At 45.1% G+C, this 22,335-nt stretch overlaps 2 protein-coding genes across 3 annotated transcripts; one reads left to right on the plus strand and one right to left on the minus strand.

Moving 5' to 3' along the window:
* Positions 1-2,238: 2,238 nt before the first annotated feature.
* LOC115309397 lies at positions 2,239-2,966 on the plus strand. Its single transcript, XM_040221033.1, has 2 exons — positions 2,239-2,408; positions 2,683-2,966. The coding sequence occupies exons 1-2, from the start codon at positions 2,291-2,293 to the stop codon at positions 2,883-2,885; spliced, it is 321 nt and encodes a 106-aa protein (XP_040076967.1). The 5' UTR covers positions 2,239-2,290; the 3' UTR covers positions 2,886-2,966.
* Positions 2,967-3,113: 147 nt separating this feature from the next.
* Positions 3,114-21,931, minus strand: LOC115317065 (sterile alpha motif domain-containing protein 3-like). 2 transcript variants are annotated; one of them, XM_040221031.3, is made up of 10 exons: positions 21,438-21,930; positions 19,223-19,351; positions 15,719-15,849; positions 14,629-14,778; positions 13,702-13,789; positions 12,825-12,983; positions 9,921-10,133; positions 6,266-6,437; positions 5,147-5,232; positions 3,115-3,502 (listed from the first exon to the last, which is right to left on the minus strand). In XM_040221031.3, exons 1-10 carry the CDS (start codon positions 21,588-21,590, stop codon positions 3,212-3,214), a joined length of 1,572 nt encoding a protein of 523 aa, XP_040076965.1. In that variant the 5' UTR covers positions 21,591-21,930; the 3' UTR covers positions 3,115-3,211. The 2 variants fall into 2 exon arrangements, with proteins under 2 accessions (XP_040076966.1, XP_040076965.1); XM_040221032.3 differs by lacking the exon at positions 12,825-12,983 and having other exon boundaries at positions 3,114-3,502; positions 21,438-21,931.
* Between the last annotated feature and the right edge of the window lie 404 nt (positions 21,932-22,335).

A 22,335-nucleotide genomic window follows, 5' to 3' on the forward strand; every position in this document is an offset into this window, starting at 1 on the left:
CCCCGCGCTATTTCTCGAATATCACGTTGGGTTCGCGCGTCAACCCAAAACCCCAAACGGAGCTTGGGTTCTACGCATGCGCAGTGCTGAGCCCCTATTTCATTTGTGTCCCCAAAGCTTTGGGACCCCCTATTATAAAACTCTCTATATAACTGTCGTGCTGCTTCAGCTACACACTAAAAGTTTTTACACCCTTAAGGGTGTACACCAGTTTGTCCCAGGGCTGACACCCTTAGGGTGTTCAGGCAAACACCCTTTATAATGGGTGCTTGCCAAACACCCCTGGTAGAGGGTGCTTGCCGTAAAATGGGCGCCCCCTGGGGTGGCCCAGTGGATGCTGGGCCACCCCAGCCAATCCAGTGCCGGGAGAGTATCATGCAACGTTTTGGTTATGTGGAGTTCAAGCTCACATGACACTCTGCCGATGCTGGATTGGCCGGTAGCGTCTGCCGCACTCGGACGAAAGCTGAAATGAAGGCCCTAGGAAAAATTTTATAGGCATGTGTCCAATACACATATCAGAAATTCTAAATTGTACGAAAATCATATAAAGTAGTGGATATTCTTATCATGATTCTCAGCTTATCATGTTTACTAAACACATTTACTTTTTTTCACCTGGGGGGGTATTGCCAAATCACATACAAGGCACATGATAAAGAAAGAACGAGTCACATTGAACGCAACTCACTTCATGAAGTAATACAAAAGAGCTACTTGCAAGCCACATCATAAGCCTGAGGGCAACTGGTAGTGCTTCCGGTGCCGCCCTTTCTCGAACTTCAAGTGAGCAAGCAGTGGCCCCAAGCATCGTACTGCACGGCTAAACCATAGTTATAAACATAATGGGCTTTTACAAATGAAGCATGTGGAGCTTTCCTGTTTGGAGATCAAGTGCCAAGTTTTGTCTCAGAGGATTGCAGGAAACACGCTTCACTCATCTCCTTAAGCATATCTATTTACTAATTGGAAGCATGGCGGTCTAGCCCTTGACTGAACCACAGCAGTATTTCAGTAAGTGAAGCTCATTATGACATCAATTAGAATGTGTAAAATTGAACATTTATTGTGCCCTAAAAGACAAACGAAAAAAAAAATACAATGTATGCCATTCCTTGACATAAACAATGCTATCTGCCAACATGTAATGAAAAATATCACAGAAATCTCAAGTACAAAGAAAATTATAAAGTTTTGGAAAGTGACTAGGAATGAGGAACCCCCGTACAGATAAATTATACCTCACCTACAGGAGGTCGGCATAAGTTATACATTTAAAGACAGAAAAAGAAAACATGCCTCCATAAAACATTCTATCATTTGTTCTGTAAGCAAAATAAAAATTAACCTGATAATACTGTCGCGAAAAGTGCAATATCCACATAGAGGGTGTTTCACGAAAAGTGGACAAATTCGATATTGCGAAAACTATGGGTCGCAACAAAAAAAAGGCTTGTGTCATTCTGGTCCTGGACGAGGAGCCTAGTTAGAAAAATGATTAAAGTCCGGGATAATTAGATTGTTAATTATTTTTGAGTAACTAACTTTTTAATATTGTGTTTTAGGTTATGGTTTTAATTAGAAAATTGCTCAGCATCATTGAAAAACACTAGATCAACATATTGCACAACAACAGAAGGCGTGCACAGCATTTTACGGCTTTCTGAAAAACAGTACAAATTCGACGGGTTTTTAAGTTTCGTTTTGCAATTGGAGCACATCTCGGCCCCGATTGCACCGCGTCCCATGGAGAAATGGCGCAAGCAACCTCTGCTGCGATGTCCTTGCGCAACGCAGCAGAGGCTGGTTGCACCATTTCTCCACGGGGCATGGTGCCGTCGAGGTCGAGATGCGCTCCAATAGCAAACCGAAACTTAAAAACCTATCCCATTTGTGAGGTTTTTCAGAAAGTCGTAAGATGCTGCACGTGCCTTCTATTGTTGTGTAATATGTTGATCTAGTGTTTTTCAATGATGCTGAGCAATTTTCTAATTGAAACCATAACCTAAAACACAATACTAAAAAGTCAGTTACTCAAAAATAATTAACAATCTAATTATCCCGGACTTCAAAAGTTTTCCTAAATAGGCCTCGAGCCCAGGGCCAAAACGACACAAGCCTTCGAGCAGTTTTTGCAATATTGAATTTGTCCACCTTTCGTGAAACACCCTGTATAACCTCCTGAGACCCTGCGTCCACCAGTGTAAACATTGGGTTTTGAATTGTAAGAAGAAGAAAAAAAAAAAAAAAAAACTTCGTTGCACACAGAAAAGGACGCCTGTCCACCGTCATGGACGTAGTCTGTGCTGCCATCTGGAGGAGTGTTGAGCAAACAGCACTGAAAACTTGTTGCTTGCTGTTAAAAATGGCGACCTGCAGCACTCGCATGTTCTACGGGCGACGCCAAGGTATGTAATCAGTTTATGTGATTTACACAAACGGAGGCTGTGTTAATTTATATTTCTAGAGTTCTTGAAAGTTCACAGATGGTCACTAATGCTTAATATTTTCAACAGTATTAGCAAGGGTTATAGTAGTCCCTTGTCAAACTGTCTACGTGGGTGGACGCTGGGACCCAAAACTTATGACACGAATTTCGCGATGATCATGTTTTGCTCGCACCAATCTGAAACACTCGCGAAGTGAAAACAATTGGTTTGATTGATTGTGCTCGATTTTCAGGACTAACAAGTCAGGCTGATGCCATTTTAGAAAGTTTGTGCGGTGCCACAGGTTCCGCGCAAGAGAGTCAAGCCACTGCCGAACTCGCCAGTCCAGACGGCGCAGGCACTTCACGTGCCAAAGAAAGAAGACGTCAAGAATGCTACACAGTGCAGGAACCCTGGCTCCTCAAAGAAAACTCAGCACCATTGCACGTCCTGTGAAATCTACCTCTGCACTGAAACTGACTGGCACTGCTTCTTTGATTTTCGTACCAATAAATGAGCCTCATTTCTCTGCCGGTATCACTCCAGTTTTGCTATTCTTCCCAAAACCTATTTTGTAAAAATTAACTTATAAAATGTTGAATAAAATATGTGTTCATTTTCCTTACTTGAACTGTAGAGCCCCACTGTCCCGTGGGTGGACATCCATTTTTACAGAGCCTGCAAACTAACACCGTAAAAAAAAAAAAAAAAAAAAGAAAAAGCTCAAACTGAACCGTAACGAAGCAGTTAATGCGCGTGTGGTTGAAGCACAAATCATTGCTTCAACCATGCACGTGCCTGCAAACTTTGTTTAAAAATTTAATTACCACTGCCCTTGGAGTTGTGTGGCTCATGCCGAGAAAAAGCCTCTCCAGAGTGACGAGCATGTTGAAGGCCTTCCGTTCATATTGTATACTGAACAACCAATAGGCTGCCAACAACATACACAGCCCCTCCTCGGCATTTGGAACGGAGAACAACCTCTCACGATCAACAACCAGGTGAAAGAAGTCTGCATCCTCTAAGTCTTGCCCGCTGTACAGGACACACGGTGTCGGTGGGATGTTTTCATCCTGCGTTAGGTAAAAGGAAAAGGCACAACATATTTTAATGTAGAAGGCCAAAACATGTTTGCTCTTGTCAACTGCTATTATTCACTCCAGTTCAGGCCATGAGCATTGCTTATGTTTAAATAAGTAACCGGCATCTGCAACAATGTAAAATGAATGAGGAATTACAATTGGGGAAACATCACGACATGAAAATATTGCGATATAAGCTTAGAGATATATTTTAGTATCTCTATTTCAGTATGAAGATGCATTTGTGAAACCTATTTGCATTTCAATAGTGAGATACTTTTCCGATGCATTATGATACGCTGCTAGACTTATTTATCGTTGGAAATGAGTACAGGTCTGGAGATAAAAAAAATAAAAGTCACGCCAAAAATCTGACGCATCACTGGTTCGTTTTCACCATGAGAGTGATTTTTTGCTTTGCTATCACATCTCACTTTTACAGTGGCCTGGTTTCTTTATGTGGACAGCAGCCTTCCTGTGTACATTTGAGGTTATTGTTTGGATAAGAGGACACCAACAAATGCACAGATGAGAAACAATACGTGCAGAAGGAAGAGAAGACAAAAAGCAGGGATGTTTGCGCAGACGCGCTTTGTCAGGCAGTGTCATCGGTCGTCAGCGCTCATTGGGTGCAATAATGGGTTCTTATCGGTATCAGCGAACATAGCCAAGGGCAGACAAGTTTCAAGGAGAAAAAAGGGGGCAAACACCGACAGAAGGCAGGCAGCTCAGGTGCTACAATCTATGTCTGCCACGGACGCACCCTGCTTACCTCGCCACCCCGCATTTATGAACCGTACAGGGCTACCGACTGACCATAACGGTACATGCTATTATTTGTTCGTTGGCCAATGTTAATTTTTTTGCTTCCTCCTCTACACTAAAAAAACCCAAAGATGAAGGTTCCAGAAAACAGCAAACATAACAATGTCTCGTATGTAGTTGTATAAATTAATTTTCACGAGCTACATTTACATTTTATGTGCAGTCGCTGGCCATATCTCTCCCGTCCGAACACCAACCGGAGCAGTGAAAATCCAGCATGAGGCACGTTGAGCATGGCTGTGTTTTGGAAGCCAGACTATTAGGTTTTTGGCGTTTCAGCCATTGTACCCGAAACTTGGTTCGCCTCAAATTTTTACTTTATATCTCTGTAATTTAGGTGGCCATTATCTCTTGAGCGTTACAGAAGTATTTGGGGCCTGGTGGGCCTAATGTTTGGGACACCCCATTAACAAAAGGGGCCAGGTGAACAAGCTGCTATTGAACTGTTGGAAGCCAGTTAACACGCTACACTGTCTCTGTATTGAAAACCCTAGAAAGATCAGCATGCCTGCCGCCTTCCAGCCTTCATTGGTTTTTCAGGACTTGTATTCATGTGCATTTCACATGTTTGTTTCCTTTGACATCAACATGGTCACTAATATGTATTCAGAAGGCTCCAATTCTAGCCCCTGCGGGCACTATGAAAAAACATACCGTGAAAACAAAAAAAAAAAACGAACACTCTACCCACAAAAAACAACAAAAAAACCTCTTTAGTTAGCATTTATTTAACCCTGCTACATTGAAGGTAGGCTGGAACTTTGTTCTTGCTAGCATCAACTTTCGCAAAAATATAGTGAAATAACTTACATCTTCTTGCACGAACATTAGGGGCAGTGATGTTGACTCCTTGACGTTCAGTGCCAAAATGCGCAGAGTTGCAACAGTCAGGATGTCTGAAAAACACCAACAACATTTGTGCAAGATATCAAATACATTTTTGTACTCTTCGTTGCACGTGTCCTGGACGGTTTCAGAAAAAAAATGTATGCATTGTTCTGCTTATCTTCCAGTAGGATCAGTGACAATGAGGGAACTTCAGACAAATACTAAGATGTTCACTTGGCCAAGCCTGTCCCCACTAAAAGAAAAGAAGGCAACACACCAGAACGACCTAAATGGGTGCAACATAATATTATAGATAAGCCATTGGACATGTCACCAAATGGTATGAAACAATTCAAATCACCACGGGGAAATAACCTTGGGAGTATGATACAAACTCCCAAAGTTATTCCCCATACACTGGTGTGCAGCCCAAATGTCTGTCCTCTACGGCCCTCCACCACGCTGCCTGCACCTTGGCAGAGGGTTCTCCTCTGCCAAGGCGCTGCGCACGTACAGCTGCAGCAGAAAAAGATTAGCACGAGCGACCAACGACCAGAGCGGCAAAATTGCAGCACGTAGCACTATTGTTTCCGAGCGCGCTGATAGCGAGAGTGCCAGTCACGTTCCATCTTTCAATACAGGGGAGGCCAGCACAAAGCAGCCCACCCTAAAGGCCGCATTTTGAAAGCTATAGTTTCGCTTACTTCTCAGCCGAGCAATGCGCCAACGTGGTTGCACACATAAACTCGGTTATTTTTTTTACAGTGGAGCTGTTAGCGGCTAGTTTCCCCAGGGTCGTGTCAGTCCTCAAATAACCCGATGACACAGAACTCTGGACAGCTACCGCCATATATAGGAGACGGCAGCAACCATCATAGATGGCCGCAACCTTTCCACTCTGGCTTGCCGACTAGCGATCGGCCATTACTTCATTCCCACCATAGTGCAGCTCCGCTAGCCTTCCTTCCTCAACAAAAGAGAAAGACTGAAAGTTTTTTGTTTGTTTTTTTACTATCTTTTCCCATGCATGCATTGAATGGTGGTATTTTATCGCTTGGTCGAAAAGCCTCCCTTGCGCAGCGGTTTTCTTACTGTACTCACGCCGTGTCCTGAGCCTCCCCAGATCCATGTGCGGTGCTGCTTGCAGTGTAAGTAGGACATGCTCCTGGCAGTCGATCGCCTTCTTTGTGGCCAACAGAACGATCTTGTCAATCCCTTTTGCGACTTTGTCGGCCAGGTTCATCTTCGTGAGCCTCTCGAAATCTTTAGCGAACTTCACAAAAGAAAATATAAAAATTGAAAGTTCAGGAAATATGCCACGGCATTTCTTTAATAAAATTTACAAAGAAATTGGCACTTGTTCATTAATTTAAATAAGGGAAACAAGAAACAACGCCTAAATTCAGATTTTACTGGCACTACCATTTACCGAGTCTAGGCCAACTCACCGAAAGCCAACTCATCGACGGTAAACTCGTCAGCAGCCCATTTGTCGAATAGGCCGAATCGTCATAAGGCAAATCGTCGAAGAAAAATTAGTCGAAGACGCCAACTGGTCGCCGCTGTTTCAAAGCCATAATATATAATTTTGTCCTGAAATGTTAAAGCAAATCCTGCCCTATAGTAATGCGTAATATCGCCGTATCGTAATAAACATCCAGTGCGCTCTTTCTTGTCGAAGATAACAACTTGCAGCTTTCTCCACTTTCACGGTGCAGTGGGGGACAGTTACTACGTCGCGTGTGCATCACTGTGGCACGTGTGAGTTTGCTTGGCCTACCCGTCCACGCTGCTTCGCGGCAACAGTCCGCAGCGGCTCATTACAAAAAGTAATAAAGAAAACTAGCAAAAGGACAATCCCGAAATTTACATTTCTAAACTTGTCTCAAGGTACTGTCCTAAAACCTAAAAAGACCGCTGTCCCTAGTCCAAACACAAATAAAAATTTAGATCAAAAGATAACAAGGAACCATGAACTTTTACCTGGGACCGTCATTTAACCCATTCGAGGAATCGGCCTCGAATGGGTTAAATGACAGTCCCAGGTTGCCTTTCGACAAGTTGCCTTTTGATGAATTGTCCTACAACAAATTGGCCTATACTACGAATTGACTGTCGATGAGTCGGCTTTCAGCGAGTTGGCCGAATCCCCCATTTACCACAACTTGAAGGTGTGGGAAGGGCTTTAGGAACAAACATACGAACACACAATACGCAAGTTTCTTTTTTTAGTAACATTATTTTTTTTAACTTCCCTTTGCTTCTGAAGTTCTTAATATGTCTATTGACTTGCCAAGCAAGTCTTGCAAGAGTGCAGAGAAATAATTGGTACTACAGACATCACGCCGATGAAATATCAAACCTTCTTCTTCACATGCAATCTCTTACTCTTTTCTTTCGGACCCTCGAGTCCTTTTCATGCAGTATGGCATAGAGTTGATAGGATCTCCAAACCTGGCCTGTGAACCATAGCTTCCAACTAAGTCGTTGGTCGCTGCATTAGCTAGGATGTTGCTAACACTCAACAGGCTCCCTCGCTTGGCTGCTCTGCCTTGAAATCGCATTGCCTTGTCGCCTGTCTCCTCTTAATCCGGTTTTTCATTTCCATTACCTATTTTTATCTGTACCACTGTATTTTTTATTGCTTATAAATGTTTCTATTCTCTTCTGCACACGCCGCTTCGCGTGTCGTTCCGCGGGTGAGTACTACCATTGCTACTGATTCCTATCGTGCTGTTAGCTGTTCATTTTTGGTTCATTTGACCCAGGTGTAGTCGAGAGGAGCCGTTTATGAACACCCGCACCCATGTCATAGGGGTAGGCAGAGCTCTGAATCAACAATCACGACGCGAGAGCCGAGTGCGGTGCGAGTCAACAAAGCGAGTGCAGGTGGCTCAATCGCACTCGGCTCTCGCGTCGCTTAGTTGACTGGCACTGTAGCATGTGCCTTCAATACCGCTTACTTGAGTAAGATACAGCCCGCCGCTTTGCTGTCACGAATCATTTGTCTGAATGCCTGCGAAACCGTAACACTGTTCGGCATGTCCAACTTTGCAGCGCCTCACAACTGCACGCAGTTGTCTTCACCCAAACGCTTCGCAGGACGCTGTCTTTTGGGAAGCAGTGCCAGGAAACATGCCGTCCGCCGGCAGTACTGTTTGTACAGCCTGGCACACAGCAAACTGTACTATGAGGGCATGTTACTGCTGAAGGTGACCTAAAGAAATAAAATACCTTGAGCTGACATCTTGACTAGAGAAATAAAATTATCGAAGGAACTACGAGTTTCAAGATGACTGCCTGGGAGACAGCACACCTCTGCACTTGAAAAGGGGTGCTTTTAACTGACAACCGCTTAGCAAGTAGTTTAAGAAGGCATACTATAAGCGCACACAAGCCGCGATGTTGGGCCGCCCGGCGCTTGCGAAGGGCTCGCGCCGCTGAGCGCAGTTTGTCAGGCACCGCAGCGTTGGATATGACAAACGGTGCTACGGCTTTGCAGGCATTCGGACAAATGATTCGCGGCAACTTATCTCTGCACTTGAAAAAGGGCGTTGGCAAATGACAACCGCTTAAAAGAAAGATTATGAAGGCATGCCATAGGCACATTCAAGCCGCGACATTGAGCCGTCGGCATTTGCAAAGGGATCGCACCGCAGCGCGCAGTTGTCAAACGCCACAGCGTTGCATATGCCTCAGCTTTGCAAACATTCGGACAAATGGTTCGCAGCGACAAAGCAGCTTGCTGTATCTTGGTCAAGCAAGCGGCACCCGAAGGCATACGCTGCACTGCGAGTCAACGGAGCAGGCGCGGGCGGCTAAATCACAGCGCACTCTGCTCTCGCGTCGCAATTCTTGATTTAGAGTCTGCCTACCCCTATGACATCTGCGTGGGTGTTCATAAACGGCTCCTCACGACTGCACGCGGGTCAAGTGAACCAAAATGAACAGCTAACAGCACGACAGGAACCAGTAGCAACGATAACACTCACCCGGAGAACGACACGCGAAGCGGCCTGTTGTTCGTCAGCACTCCCGTCGAAAAAGGCATAATAAAGACAAAAACTATATATATGCAAAAAATACTGCGCACAGAAGAAAATAGAAACACTTAGAACCAATAAATATACACTTGAACATATAAAAATAGGTAATGAAATCAAAAAACAAGATTATGAGGAGACGAGCGACGAGGCAATGCGATCTCAAGGCAGAGTGGCCAGGCCAGGGACAGTCTCTCCCACAATTCCTCGCGCGCGGGCCAGGGCGCTTGGGGGATTTCGCAAAAGGGCTATTGAACGAGGAAATGCACAGAATGCGTCCGGTTCTCTGTGCAACTTTTTTTTTCCTCAATAATCTTATTAACAGCTTTTTAGAAGTCACAAAAAAAGGGTTTCATCTTTTTGCTATTTTTAATATTGACTGTGTGCCTTCAATGACCCACGACTTTGATTAAATTTGGTGGTTGTGTCTAAACCTTAGAAAACAGCCCGTGATCACAAAGAGAGAGAGCGCAACTCGAACCGGCCAGTTCTCGTGGCGGTCCTCGGGCGGAAAGAAACTGAATTTTGAGCCTCAAATTCTGTTCTGGGCAGTTGGGTTCTCATAAGCCATGTACAACTAAAAACATCGGCGAGCATAAACACCCTGTCAGTGTCCCTTCAATAAGAGTTTCTGTATTCAAACAAGAGTACAAAAAAAAAGTCAACAACACCTTCGTATTCAATAAAGCGGAAGAGTAGCAGCAATGACTCACTCGCTGAGAGTCCATCAGGTATGGGTACCTTGTCCTAACAGCATCAATGCCCATTTGTGCCATGTCAGAGAGCCTCTTCCTCGCAGTGAGAGTCATCCTTTCATGGATTCCTTTTTCATCAGGAGCTGCCTTTCGTCCTTCTCGTATAAGCCATTCCTCATGGGCGATCAGGCTGGCTTCGTCCTCTCCAGCCAAAGCCGAAGCAGTGATGTTCTTGAGAGGCATGATCGAAAGGGCGCGATTTAGACATGAATATTCATTAACAGAAGGACAACAACTGACTACCTTTTTAGTGCTTGATGCTCTTAGCATGCCAAAATTTCTGATAAGGTAAAATTGAATTCAATCATTTGACCTAACATTGCCCAAGGCATTACCCTACGGGAGCACAAACAGTAGAAAACACACAATATAAAAAAGGAAACAGTCCAGATAAAAATATATAACATATTTCCTTGCACCTTGCTCAATAAATGCACCCCCAACTTTGTATCACGAGGTGGGAACGTTCAAATTTTTTTATGCGCCACTTTGAGCGATAAACAGCTAGACGATCATGGGAAGGAACGACCTCCATCTCCAGGTGGCCAAGCCAAGCCGGGGTCGTGGGAAGAAATGAACCTTCCGCCATTTTGCAATAAGCTTTTTTCCGAATCGGGGCGGCCCCTGGTGAGGAGATGCCAAGAAATGAATTCCGGGTACTAGCGGGCCATTTAGTTCCGGCTTCAGATATTTGCCATGATTATTGTGTCATAATGGAACTCGCTACTTCATTTTCACAACTGAGACATCCCACAAGTGTAAAATACCATAAATGTCGCCAAGCAATTAAAAAAACACTGGCCACTATTTTATTGGTTTCGAGCATGCCAGGTTTTAAGCAAAAAAATTGCAGGTGCCTTGGTTGATGTTTTACGCGAGAGAAACTTCAGCATACTCGCGATTGCACATGTTTCGTCGCGCAAGCAGAGACAACGCCTGTTCGACTGAAACCATGTCACTCAGCTTCGCAGCCAACTGTTCCGAGCGTGCAACGCATGCAACGTTGCATGGCAGGATTTTTGAAAGTTGCCTATAGACCTTTCAAGCGGCAGTCTCGAACGAAGCGATTTACAGCAGGCATCCCTGGTTTTGAGAGGATAAGTCAGTGTTGCCAGACTGCGCTGAGCTGTGGAGTTTCTCGTCAGTGGGCTGTGGCAGCCTGCGTGGGCACACTTTCGGACGCTGGTGGAGGCTAAATTGCCGTGTTCTATTTTTCTTTTGTATTCTATGGCAAATAGAATTTCTCGGGGTTTTTAAGAATGCTCTGTACTATTTTTGAGAACAAAAACAAAGCAACGAAAGCTGTTTTGGTGAGTCCGTGAGCGACAGAACGAATGCAACTGGGATGTTTGTTTTATTTTATGTTGGTCTTTTTACGGCACCATACACTCCGCCTTGTCAATCTACAAAGATCTTAACCGTCAAAAATATTTGACCGCACAGGATATTCAAACTGCATAGATTTACTCGCCCACAAAATGAAATTCAACGAGTCTCATCAATCGAACAACATATATTGTACGTACCCCACAATGCCGCGTTATCCGAACAGGATTTGAGAAAGGTCTCAAATAACACAGCATATCCAATAAACAGTGTCGACGATAGTAACTTCACGACGATCAGACGGAATCCGGCGTGTTTTGGGCACATGTAGAAGAGAGCTGCTTTTTTGCACAGCTTCAAAGCAAACACTCCGGACCCGACCCTATCAGCTATTTTTCGCGAAGACTCGGAACACAAGTCGGGAAGGCTTTCTGGAGATTATCTCAACGGAAATAATCCTTCAAGAATGTCGAACTGCCTCCGTCACGACTCGCGAGTTGCTTGACGTTCACTCTCTTCGTTTGTTTCCTGCGAAGGCCGAGCAGGCTATGAGCCCTGGTATTCCCTGGTTCTCACAGTGCATGATAGCACACAAAGGGTAAGCATCCTAAACAGGCAAATAAAGTAAAAATTTCCAAGAAAAGTTGGCGAACTCTGAATGCACAATGCAGCTGGGGAGTCATGCTGACCGGGTTTCCACAGCTCAGGCAGGTGGCAGAAATTTATGGCTGGTAGGGGCCGCTTGGTTCGCAAAATGGCGGCGGCCAGAGAGCTTTTTCTGCAAATGTCTATAGCTTATGGTTGCCCCAACAGCACGATCGTGGGGTTTCCACGATGGTTTCATACATTAGCTAACATGCGGTTTGAAGATTAAGGTTTTCAAGTATGCTACTGAACATGGCCGTCGCACAACAGGAAGAAATTGTAGTGTTAACGAAGTCTTGAAGATTGCTCATGTGCAAAGCTCTTTGGCGATGTGCAAGGAGCTTTACGTGCCAGTGATCTCGAAAACCATAGTGCGACAAGGGTAGTACTCTTTCTGCTCATTAGAGTGCTGCATGTTCTCAGATCTTATGGACATTGTGAGACAAGGACCCAAGAAGAAGGACGATTGCAGGAGGCTCCACTGGTTCCAAATCACTGATTGACACTTAATGGAAGCTCGCCTGGGATCTTGAGAGCTTCCAGGTGAGCTCCAATCTCAGGTGAGCTTCCAGTGAGTGCCAACCATCGAATCGGAATGAATCGAGCTCCCTGCCATCATCATCTTTCCGAATCCTTTCCACTCGAAAGCATTTCATGCTTCCACCTACTCGCGGAGACGGGATAAACCATTGTAGTTTTCCCGATTCGCGTTATCTGATTGATGGAAGCGTTTCGTTGATTTCTAAGGCAGACACTGATGAGTAGAAAGAAAACAATGCGTAGATAACAATTTGATCATCCACTATGCAGACACGATATCCGCATCCGAACCACATCAGCAATTTTTGATCTTCCAAGTTTATCCCGGAAAGTTTAAACATTGCCCCTCACCAGCTTAATCTTTTTTTGCCGCTTCAGCTGTGTGGCTGCACCTCCATCATTTGGTCTTTTTGATCCAAATTTTGCACGGTTTTCAGCAACCCGGACGTCGTCTGAAAGGCGACGTCTTTCATTTTTGAACTTGTACCGCAGTGCTACTCTCCACGAGTCCTGTAAAATAAAGAAATACCACAGCTTGAACAACTATCTAAATTTAAATTTAGGTCCAGCCATAGCATTTTTGCTGCGATATCAGTTATTGGGAGCCTACCAAGGGAATCGTTCCTGCGCCAAGGAATGAAATTATGGCGTCCAGCTATACTCTTTTCACCTTTGAGCTGGGGAGAGCTTTCTTTTTCACTAAAGCACCAAGGTAAAGGAACAAACGCGACTGACCCGTTTCCCACCCCAACCCAGACAACTATTTTTGGAGATGACCGAGGATTCTATGCGGATTATCTCTGGGAGGGGGGAGAAGAATGTTTGCAAAATCGCGTTGAGGGCAGTTCGACGTCCATCACTTCCTTCGTTTCCCATGAATGTCGAGCAGAAAAGCTTGAATGGCAGGCACTTACCAGTCTTATATATCACAATGGAAGATAACACAGAAAGGGTATGCAGCACTCATAAAAAAAATTAAGTGGGAACTTTCAAGAGGGGCGAGAAAACGTTGAATGCAAAACCGCCAAAACAGGTAGAGAACCGCACTGAGCGGGTGTTCACAGTCCAAGAGGGTGGCAGAAAATTTCTAGCTGATAGAGGGCCAGCTGCATCAGCATCAGCAACATGGCGGCGGCCTAGGAGCGTTTTTTGGAAAGATGTATAGAAGCACCAATGCTAAGAATTGATCGCAGCTATTATTATAAACGTGCAAAAGAAATGTGCTTACTGATCCAGTTCCTATAACATCTTGGAGCTGAGGGTACTTGTCAGTTAGTAGCTGAGTGACCTTGGAGTAAAAGTGCTGAGATGGGAACCTGCAGAAAAGTCGTGCCCATTCTTATGGCTCAACAATCTCTAATATTATAACCCACATTGTGAATCAATAGGTCCCGTATGCAGACTGAGCCTACGCGAGGAAGATGCAAGGTATTGTTCAGATGGTACACAGTGCATCAATGTTTTAAACATGCCAATGACCCCCAATCGATTATAACTAGTCGCACCAAATTTTCAGATATTTAAAAAAAAAAAAGGAATATCTACACATTTTCCGCTTAGCAAATTCTTGTAATATGAATTTCGACAAAGAGACATGTTGTCCTATTGAAGGAAAACGAGCAAGTTACTTAAAGCTTCCATTAATTTTACACACCAGCAACACATACACCTGTAAATACAGCGAGGGCATGGATTGCTTCTAGCAAATGACAAGAAGCGACCTAACTAACCAAACATTTCTCTAGCCTGAACTGACTAATTTCATTTTTGGCGCAGCGGTCTCGACCAAGAAGCCTAAAATTCAGCACAAAGATGCACTTGTGAAACAACGCAAATAAGCCATCAATCTACTATGTTTACCACTGCACAAAATTTGGCAAGATAAGGACCAGAAAGAAGCAACCTAGCTTTTTTTCCGAATTACTTTTTTTTTTTTGTATACAAGGAGGGTTAGAGGGATTAAACCCACTTCAAATATATTGCAAAAATCAGTTTCACCTGCTTCGATACTGTGATTTAAGACATAGGTTTAGCTGGATACAGAAAGATACAGCAAGACAAAGGTTGACCGGTGCCCACAAAGAAGTCACCCATGAAAGGAACTGGAAATGATGAAGCTAGGAATAAGTCCGAATTTTGAGACCACCTTACTTACACTGTTATGTTCACCATTGCACGAAAGAGGAGCTCCACAATCTTTCGGAATGATGAAGATGTCAGAGGTTTGCCAGAGATGATCGTATCATGGAGAGCTCCAAGCTTGGGGAAAATGAAGGTGTTCCCATCGTCGTCTGAACACGAAGGCCTAAAAATAGTGCAATTATTTTATAAGAAAATGATTATTAAAAAAAAAAAAAAGGAAAAAAATGTTGCTATGTAGAAGCATATAAAAAAAAAACAAAAAAACAGAAATACAATAAATATGTTATAGGCGTCTCACATGCTTTTTCTCAACCTCATTTTAAAGCGATAGCTGTTATGGGCTCTTCACCCCCCTTTGAAATGATGGTGTAGAGAAACCGTCGTCGATATTGATGAATGCTCTAAAACATTTGTTACACTTTGCCGCTGCCAGGGATCGAACTATGGGCCTACTGTGTGTGAGCCAAGTGCTTTACCACCTGAGCTATCAGCTCTGTGTTCCCTGAATAAACTGCATGGGGTGAGGACACATGCGTGTATCAGTCTTGTGAAGCGCCCGTGTTCCTCCCAGGCACTTAGCCAGGGTCTTGTTTCGGAAGAGGGAGGGAGGGAGGGAGGGAGGGGGGGGGGGGGGCAGAGGCCAAATGCTGTATGAGGGGGAGGAGGGAGAGGAGGCCCCAGCAAAATGGAAGATATTGGGGGGGGGGGGGGGAGGGGGCCGGGCCCCATGGGCCCCCCTGGATACGTGCCTGGTTCCTCCATTGCCCAGGGAACGCAGCAGAACACAATGGTCCATGTACGTGAGATGCGTCAAAGAAGTAGATGAAACAAAACGGCACCGCGCAGGTAAAGCTACTAGCCGACATGTGATCCAAGCAAACAATAAATAAAAAGACGCGAACCAAAATGGCTAGATGTCACCACCCTAAGCAAAGCGCACATGTACGGTAGGCACCCGGTGAGACGCTAGTGCAGCTGGTATGAGCGTTTCCATTGATGCCACTTTGTCCGCCGTTCTATAGTGACAGCGGAATAGAAGCATTTCGAGGCTGCCTTGTATCACAACATAGCCTCTATAGTCGCAACCATTAAAACACACTTACAGCTCAAAGGGCTCGATGCCTACCAATGGTACATCTGGAGAGGAGTCATCTGGAGAAGTTTCATCTGGCAAGCTCTCTCTTTGGGCGGTTTCACAGTTTTCAGTGCGCACCGTCTCCAATGAAGCCTCCTCCTAAAACGAAAGGAAATCCCTGCAGTGTAAAGTTACTGGATTTGTGTTAAGGACCCCAGCAGGCTGTTTTAATGATATAACGGTTTGTACTTTACATGCTATAAGTAAGGTTTGGTGTATTTATTACTAATAAATGCCGCTAGATGCTCGCCGTTTCAGGAATTCAGTATAAATCGTAATGTACAAAATTTTCATATGCACACATGAAAGAATAAAAAACGCAGTGGACAAGAACAAACCAAGATATCTTTCCAGAGGTCCTATTTCGGCCCTGTCCACCTTCCGTTTCTTATCCTTTCGTGTGTGGATATGAACCTTCACCAATACGCTCGTCTTCAATAATACAGAAATTCGGCACCGTATTCTTGGTTCGTGGCTCATAATCTGAGCCCGAATTTGAAGCTTAAGCTCTTCGGTAGATGCAAACATGCACAGCATGCAATTTCACATAGTGTCAAACAGAGATGCTGTTCAATGCTAAGAATAATATGCGGAGTACAGTGCAACACCGTCCAGTAGAGCATGCAAGCCATATCACTTTGAAAAAGACATGGCCCTGACTGGCCCCCTCCTTCTAATGCAACACTCAAACTGCTCTGGTATCCAGTACTAACACGAAACAAAGTTTATCTAACGAGGACCTCGATACATACATTAGCAAGCGATATAAGCAGGAAAGCATGAGTGACGACCAGGCTGTGGCCAGTCACTTGCTGCGGCTATGTGGTCTGCGCAGCCCGGTCACCGCTTGCATATTCCAGCTCACACCACCAGCAACTGTACTTGCATATACAATACGAGCACATAGCCCCAAATCCTCAGTTTTGCTGGGACCTCCTCTCCCTGCCCGCTCCCCCTCCCCCATCTATGCCATTTTGACATGGGCGGTCCCCCCCCTCGACAAAACCCTATGTGCCCGATACAATACTCTATATATAGGGTGGTCCAAGTCACCAGGATCGATCTAAAATGGACCATAAAAACAGGCGCCTGCACGTAGCAATCTAAACCTTTCGTCAAAGATCTATTTCACGGGTCAATTTTTTTTTGTAAAATTACAAAAAATAGGACCAAGAAAATTGCCAGGGTTAACGGCAGGCAACGACCCAGACGACCAAGCCCAGTAGCAGGGCGTGTTTGGCGATCGTATTCATAGATGGCATCGGGAGCAGCGTCCGACGGTGCAGCCGACCAGCTAAAGCTAGCAGACGACACGTTGGCAGCAAAAGCGCTGTCGTTATGCAGACACATTTTTTTTTACTTTAAGTTCTGCTTTTATTGCCCGCATTTATTTTTTAACCGAAGGTACATTTGAAAAAGATTATCTTCATTTTATAAAACCTTGGTCGCAAGCCGTCGCAGTAAGGAGGTAGCCCATCAATCTATACGAACGCCAAACACACCTTGCTACTAGACCCCTGTCGTCTGCGTCACTGTCCGCCGTAGACCCTGGCAAGTTTCTTGGCCTTATTTTTTACAGAAAGAGAGCTACGCTTTCTAATTTTACAAAAGGAAAGCGACATGTGAAATACACCTCTGACAAAAAGTCTAGATTGCTACGCGCAGGTGTCGATTTCTATGATCCATTTTATATCGATCCTGGTGACTTGGACCACCCTATACTTTGGTCTACGTGCTTGAGTGCAGGCGAACAATCACACTGAACTTCTCATCAGTTCCCTTATCTCTCAAGGTGCTTCTTTACAAAACGCTCGTGCGCTCTAAGCTGGAATATGCCTCTTGAATTGGGAACCCTGGCATTAACGTGTTGATATTGGCTTTTGAAGCAATTCAGAACAGATCTGTTTGTTTCATCCTTGCTAATTATCACTGCACTGCCAGTGTAACATCAATGAAAATAAGTTTGAACCTACCTAACCTTGCATTACGTGGAAATCTTAACAGTGTGTCTGTTCCACAAAATTTATTACTATAATCCTCTGCTATGTGACAAGTTACTGACACCTCTTTACATATCATAATTTCTTGACCATCCACAGATGGGCATTCCTCAATGTAACACTACAACTTTTTATAATTTATTTATACCTCAGACGACGGTCTTATGGAATCACCTTCCAGCATCTGTGGCATCCATATCCGATTCCATCGCTTCTAAACGATGCCTTAACAGTGTTAACTTTTAGCATTTCATTATTATGTATTTTTTTCATTCTTAAGATTGTCGTTTGTTTGCTTTTGATTGTTGTTTGTTTGCTTTTGATGTCTCCTTGTAACACACTCCCCTCTGCAATGTCCTCAGGCCCTGAGTAGGGTGACCATATTCCTCAAGGTAGAAAACGGGACATCCCAGCGGTAAAGGGGGGGGGGGGGGGGGGGGGTACTAAAGTTTTAGAAAAAATGTAATTAAATTCTACATGCGTGCTATTCCTACATGATTCTACATCCGTGCTATATCCAGTAACTAAAAAAAAAATATTTCTACCGTCCTCGCGAAAGAAAAAGTGTTTGTGGGCAAGAACAGTCCTAAATTTTACTCTCTGGGTAAATATTGTAAAGTACCTACGGTTAGTTTTGTAAAATATACTTGCAACGAATAGGCATAGTTGCAGTTTGCTTCTACTCGCTTTGTGCCAATTTTGAAACTATGTACTTCTGCGAAAACGGGACATGATTCTATATTGGGATAAAAAGACGGGACGGCAGAAATGGACCTGAAAAACGGGACTGTCCCGGCCAAAACGGGACGTCTGGTCACCCTAGCCCTGAGGGTCTGAAGATGAAGATGCTCAGGAGCATCTTCAACTTCCTTCATCAGTAAACAGAAGTCCGCCATTAGTGTAGCACATATGGCGTTTTCAGATGATGATGATAGTGATCAAAGTGGCCAGACTGAATTCCGGAAAGGGTCTATTGTAGTTTTAAAGGTGGCCATTAATAAAAGCCAACCCAATTGACACGGTTCCCGAAAAAGCAACAGGCTTTGAGATATTCATCTGTTAATTTTTCCTTTTTTTGCTTAACTCAAAACCACACGCTGAAAGGTGCACCTGATTATGATGCAAAAAAAAAAGTGACGCCCGTGTTTCATGCCCTTCGCCACTATCTCGACAGACAGCGTGTCTGCTGGAGGCGCCGGCGTCACACTTGCTGGATAGTGACGGACGTACAGAAGTGACAGGACGCTTTTCTACCAATCATAATCAGGCACCAAGCTCCACAAACATACAGTGAAGGCGGCATTAACATAGCTATCACCATTAAAAAATTTTTAAAGAATAAAAAATTAAAAAAACGCTCGTATAGACACAGCCTATCACAGTTGTGATTATATTCCTAGTAATAAACCGTTTCTTTTTTTTTTTTTTCATTAATGCTTGATATACCTTGAACTTGTTGCAAAACCAAATACCTGAGTGGAAGATGAGCCTGGCCCACCCTCTGGGACAGTTACAATGGGCAGGAGAGTGATTTTAGCCATGTCATGTATTTCGTCGTCCGCAGCAAGGTCAGTGTATTCTTCAAATACCAAATCCAGCATCTGTAAAATGTATGCGCATGGACTAGCTTCACATATATCTAACCCAAAAATATTTTTATATAGTTAGTAAATCAGCTCCAGAGGCACTTAGCTTCTTTTCAGTTCTCATATGTGCTGGCTCAAATCAGTCCTATTCAATGAAGAGTAAAGGCTATAGGCACGAGCTCGTGCACGTTGACCGGAAATGGCCATACGCACGACGTGGAGAGCTTACTGTAAATATTGTCAAATGCCCTACAAAAAAAAAGTAAAAAAAAAAGAGGTGTCTAGCGTTACGTCCAACGCTGTGGCTAGCGTTACGTCCAGACAGAGCACTGAAATGGATATGCCTAACCTTCTCCCCCACCCTCCTCTCTCGCCCCTGTGAACCTAGGGAAGGCGGCGATTTGGACGTACGGTGTGGCTAGCGTTCCAGACGGAACGATAGCTGCTACTAGAGTTCCGTCTGGAACGCGGAGCTAGAGCTCGTGCCATTTGGGTCACCCTTTTCCGACGGCGCGTGTATCATTGGGGGGCTCGTTAACACCCCCCCCCCCCCTCCCCTGCATTCACGCCGCTTCGCGGCGACAGTATGCGGCTGCTAATTACAAAACTAAGAGGGAGTTTTCGTAGACCATGTTTCGTTCACCGCTAAGCCCTCTGCAACGAAGAAGCCGCTACTGCGCCTGTGCGCCCATGCCCTTGACTGTAGAGTTCCGACATCATAGCAAGCTGCGTAGGGCATTGCGGGACGGCGAAAACGGTCTATGAAAACTCCCTATTAACCCACTTAGCCCTCCGTACACGCCGCCCAGCCAGCAACCCAAACCCGCTATGCCCTATTGCACCTCCGGCCATTTAGTTCAGCGAAGTTTCGTCGACAACATGCCTTCATGTCTTTCAGAGATAATTGTAAAAGAGAAATGTAAATACCGACAAAAAAAAATCGAGAAGAAAAAAAAAGAAGTAAACCCACACTGCGGTTCGAACCCGGGCCCGCTGCGTGTAAGGCAGACACCTTTCCACTACACTACACCACCACTTCAGAAAGGATAAAGCCTACGGACTCCGGAGTGCACTTCAAACGGAAATGGCTATACGCACTCCGCTAGTCTCATATAAAAGGAATAGTCACAACAACTCATTCTTTTAAGCGGTGGCATAGCGTAGTGGTTAAGGTGTCAGCTTCGTACGCTAGTGGACGTGGGTTCGATCCGCGGTGGTCCCACTTTCTTTTTGTTTCGTTTTCTCAAACATTTTGTTTTGTCGAAGCATTTGGCAATATTTACTTTTTTTTTTTTTTTTTTTTTTTTTTTTTTTTTTCCCCGGTGAACACTAAAAGATTCGTTGCCGACGAAACTTCGCAAAACTAAATGGTACGGGACTCCCTTTCCTGATGCGATCGGGGACAGCGGGGCTTGGGTTGCCGGCTGGACGCCGCGAAGCGGCGTGTACTGGTTACGTTTTGTAATTAGCAGCCTCACACTGTCGCCGCGAAGCGGGGGGAACGCAGGCGGGCTCCCCAGCGATACACGTGCCATTCGAAAAGGGTGACCCGAGCGGCATGAGCTCTCCGCAGAGTGCGTGTAGCCATTTCCGTCCGAAGCGCACTCCGGAGTGCGTATAGCTTTACTCCTTCAGAAACTAGCCTTCAACATTTGCTTTATACGAGACCCAACTTGGACGTTACTTTAGTGGCGACCATCGTTCCGCCTGGACGGAACTCTAGACACTTCCTTTTGGATTACAATGTCGCTTGCTCCCGTTGCTTTCATGCGGATTGCCTCGTCGCGCGAGTGACCGAGCGACAGCGAAGCGGGTTCACCGACGCTTGCCTCGTCACTCGCCAAATCGCTTTCATGCGGTCTATACTTTACTCTTCGCGCTAAAACGTCATTTCCTCATATAACATGTACCCTTTCCAAGATAGATTCGAAGATGACGGTGGTTTAGGCGGTTAAAATCTTATCACTTCGATATTTTTTTCTGGATTAGGTGGTTCACAGCTTCGCAGTTCGGTGTCTTCTCTATCCTTCGTTTACTTAGCTTACTGTGACCTGCTACAGTTCGAGCACGGGGAAAATGTCAACAGAAACGAGGCACTTGCCTGAAACCTGACAGAAGACAGTTTGATGGAGTTCCCAAGAACGGGGCACGTAGCCACCGCATGTTTCAAAGAGTTTACCGATCCATCCTCGAGCTTGAAAGACCTGGCAGCCTTTAGGTGAGGCACGGTGACCAGACACCGCACGGGCGGCATTGTCGAACGCTGCTAAAGCCACGCGAGCAGCTAGGCGCGAAAATACTGACATTCGTTTGGCTCGTCAACTCGGTAAACTCGCCAACCGTCATTCGTCACCACCGCAAGTAACGCGCCAAACAGAACAAAGGAACGATAAGTGGGTGAAGGCTGTGGGTGGATAGATGGCTGAACCGATGGTTAATGGTGTATATGTGGCAGCTTGCGCCACCTAGTGTAGCTTAAGCACACAATATATTCCGGAAAATACTTGAGGAACAAACCGCGCCAAAACTAAGAATTTAAACAAAAACACTTTACTATTCGTAAAGACAGGGGACGGGAGAACACCATCTTTCAATTTTCAACAAACAAATGATTTATTGCCGGACGCTTCTCCTTCGGAGTTCCACTACAGGAGAGGGAAAGTTAAAAGGAGGGGGAAGGGGAAGGGGGCGGACAAGACAAGGCCCCGGGAGAAAACTCGGGGAAAGTAAAGCGCAGAGACAGCGGGAAGGAGGGGGAGGAAGGAGGCATCCCGATTTCCCTCTCAGGAGTAGGGACCACTCGCCCGGCCCGCCAAGGACGGCAACTCCGGTCTAAGGAATGTCACCTCTCTCTCCGACAGCGACAGCGAGGCCGAGGAAATGTTCTTCGGCGCCTCTTTTATGGGGTACGCCTCCACGATCTCGCGCCCGTAGCGGTTCTTGTTGGCCCCCAGAACACGCGCGGACGGGAACTCGGGGGCACATGGAGCGCAAACCTT

This window comes from Ixodes scapularis, unplaced genomic scaffold, assembly GCF_016920785.2.
Source record: "Ixodes scapularis isolate PalLabHiFi unplaced genomic scaffold, ASM1692078v2 PGA_scaffold13__105_contigs__length_92229423, whole genome shotgun sequence".
Lineage (NCBI taxonomy): Eukaryota > Metazoa > Arthropoda > Arachnida > Ixodida > Ixodidae > Ixodes > Ixodes scapularis.

Bases quoted from the DNA above. Each gene is read 5' to 3' on its own strand.
- LOC115309397 (XM_040221033.1), top strand. From the start codon at position 2,291: ATGGACGTAGTCTGTGCTGCCATCTGGAGGAGTGTTGAGCAAACAGCA. The intron at 2,409-2,682 runs GTATGTAATCAG...CTCGATTTTCAG, and splicing joins GTTCTACGGGCGACGCCAAG to GACTAACAAGTCAGGCTGAT.
- LOC115317065 (XM_040221031.3), bottom strand. From the start codon at position 21,590: ATGCCGCCCGTGCGGTGTCTGGTCACCGTGCCTCACCTAAAGGCTGCC. The intron at 13,790-14,628 runs GTAAGTAAGGTG...ACTTTTCTGCAG, and splicing joins GCAATGGTGAACATAACAGT to GTTCCCATCTCAGCACTTTT. The intron at 10,134-12,824 runs GTGAGGGGCAAT...ATGCCTCTCAAG, and splicing joins GGCAAAAAAAGATTAAGCTG to AACATCACTGCTTCGGCTTT.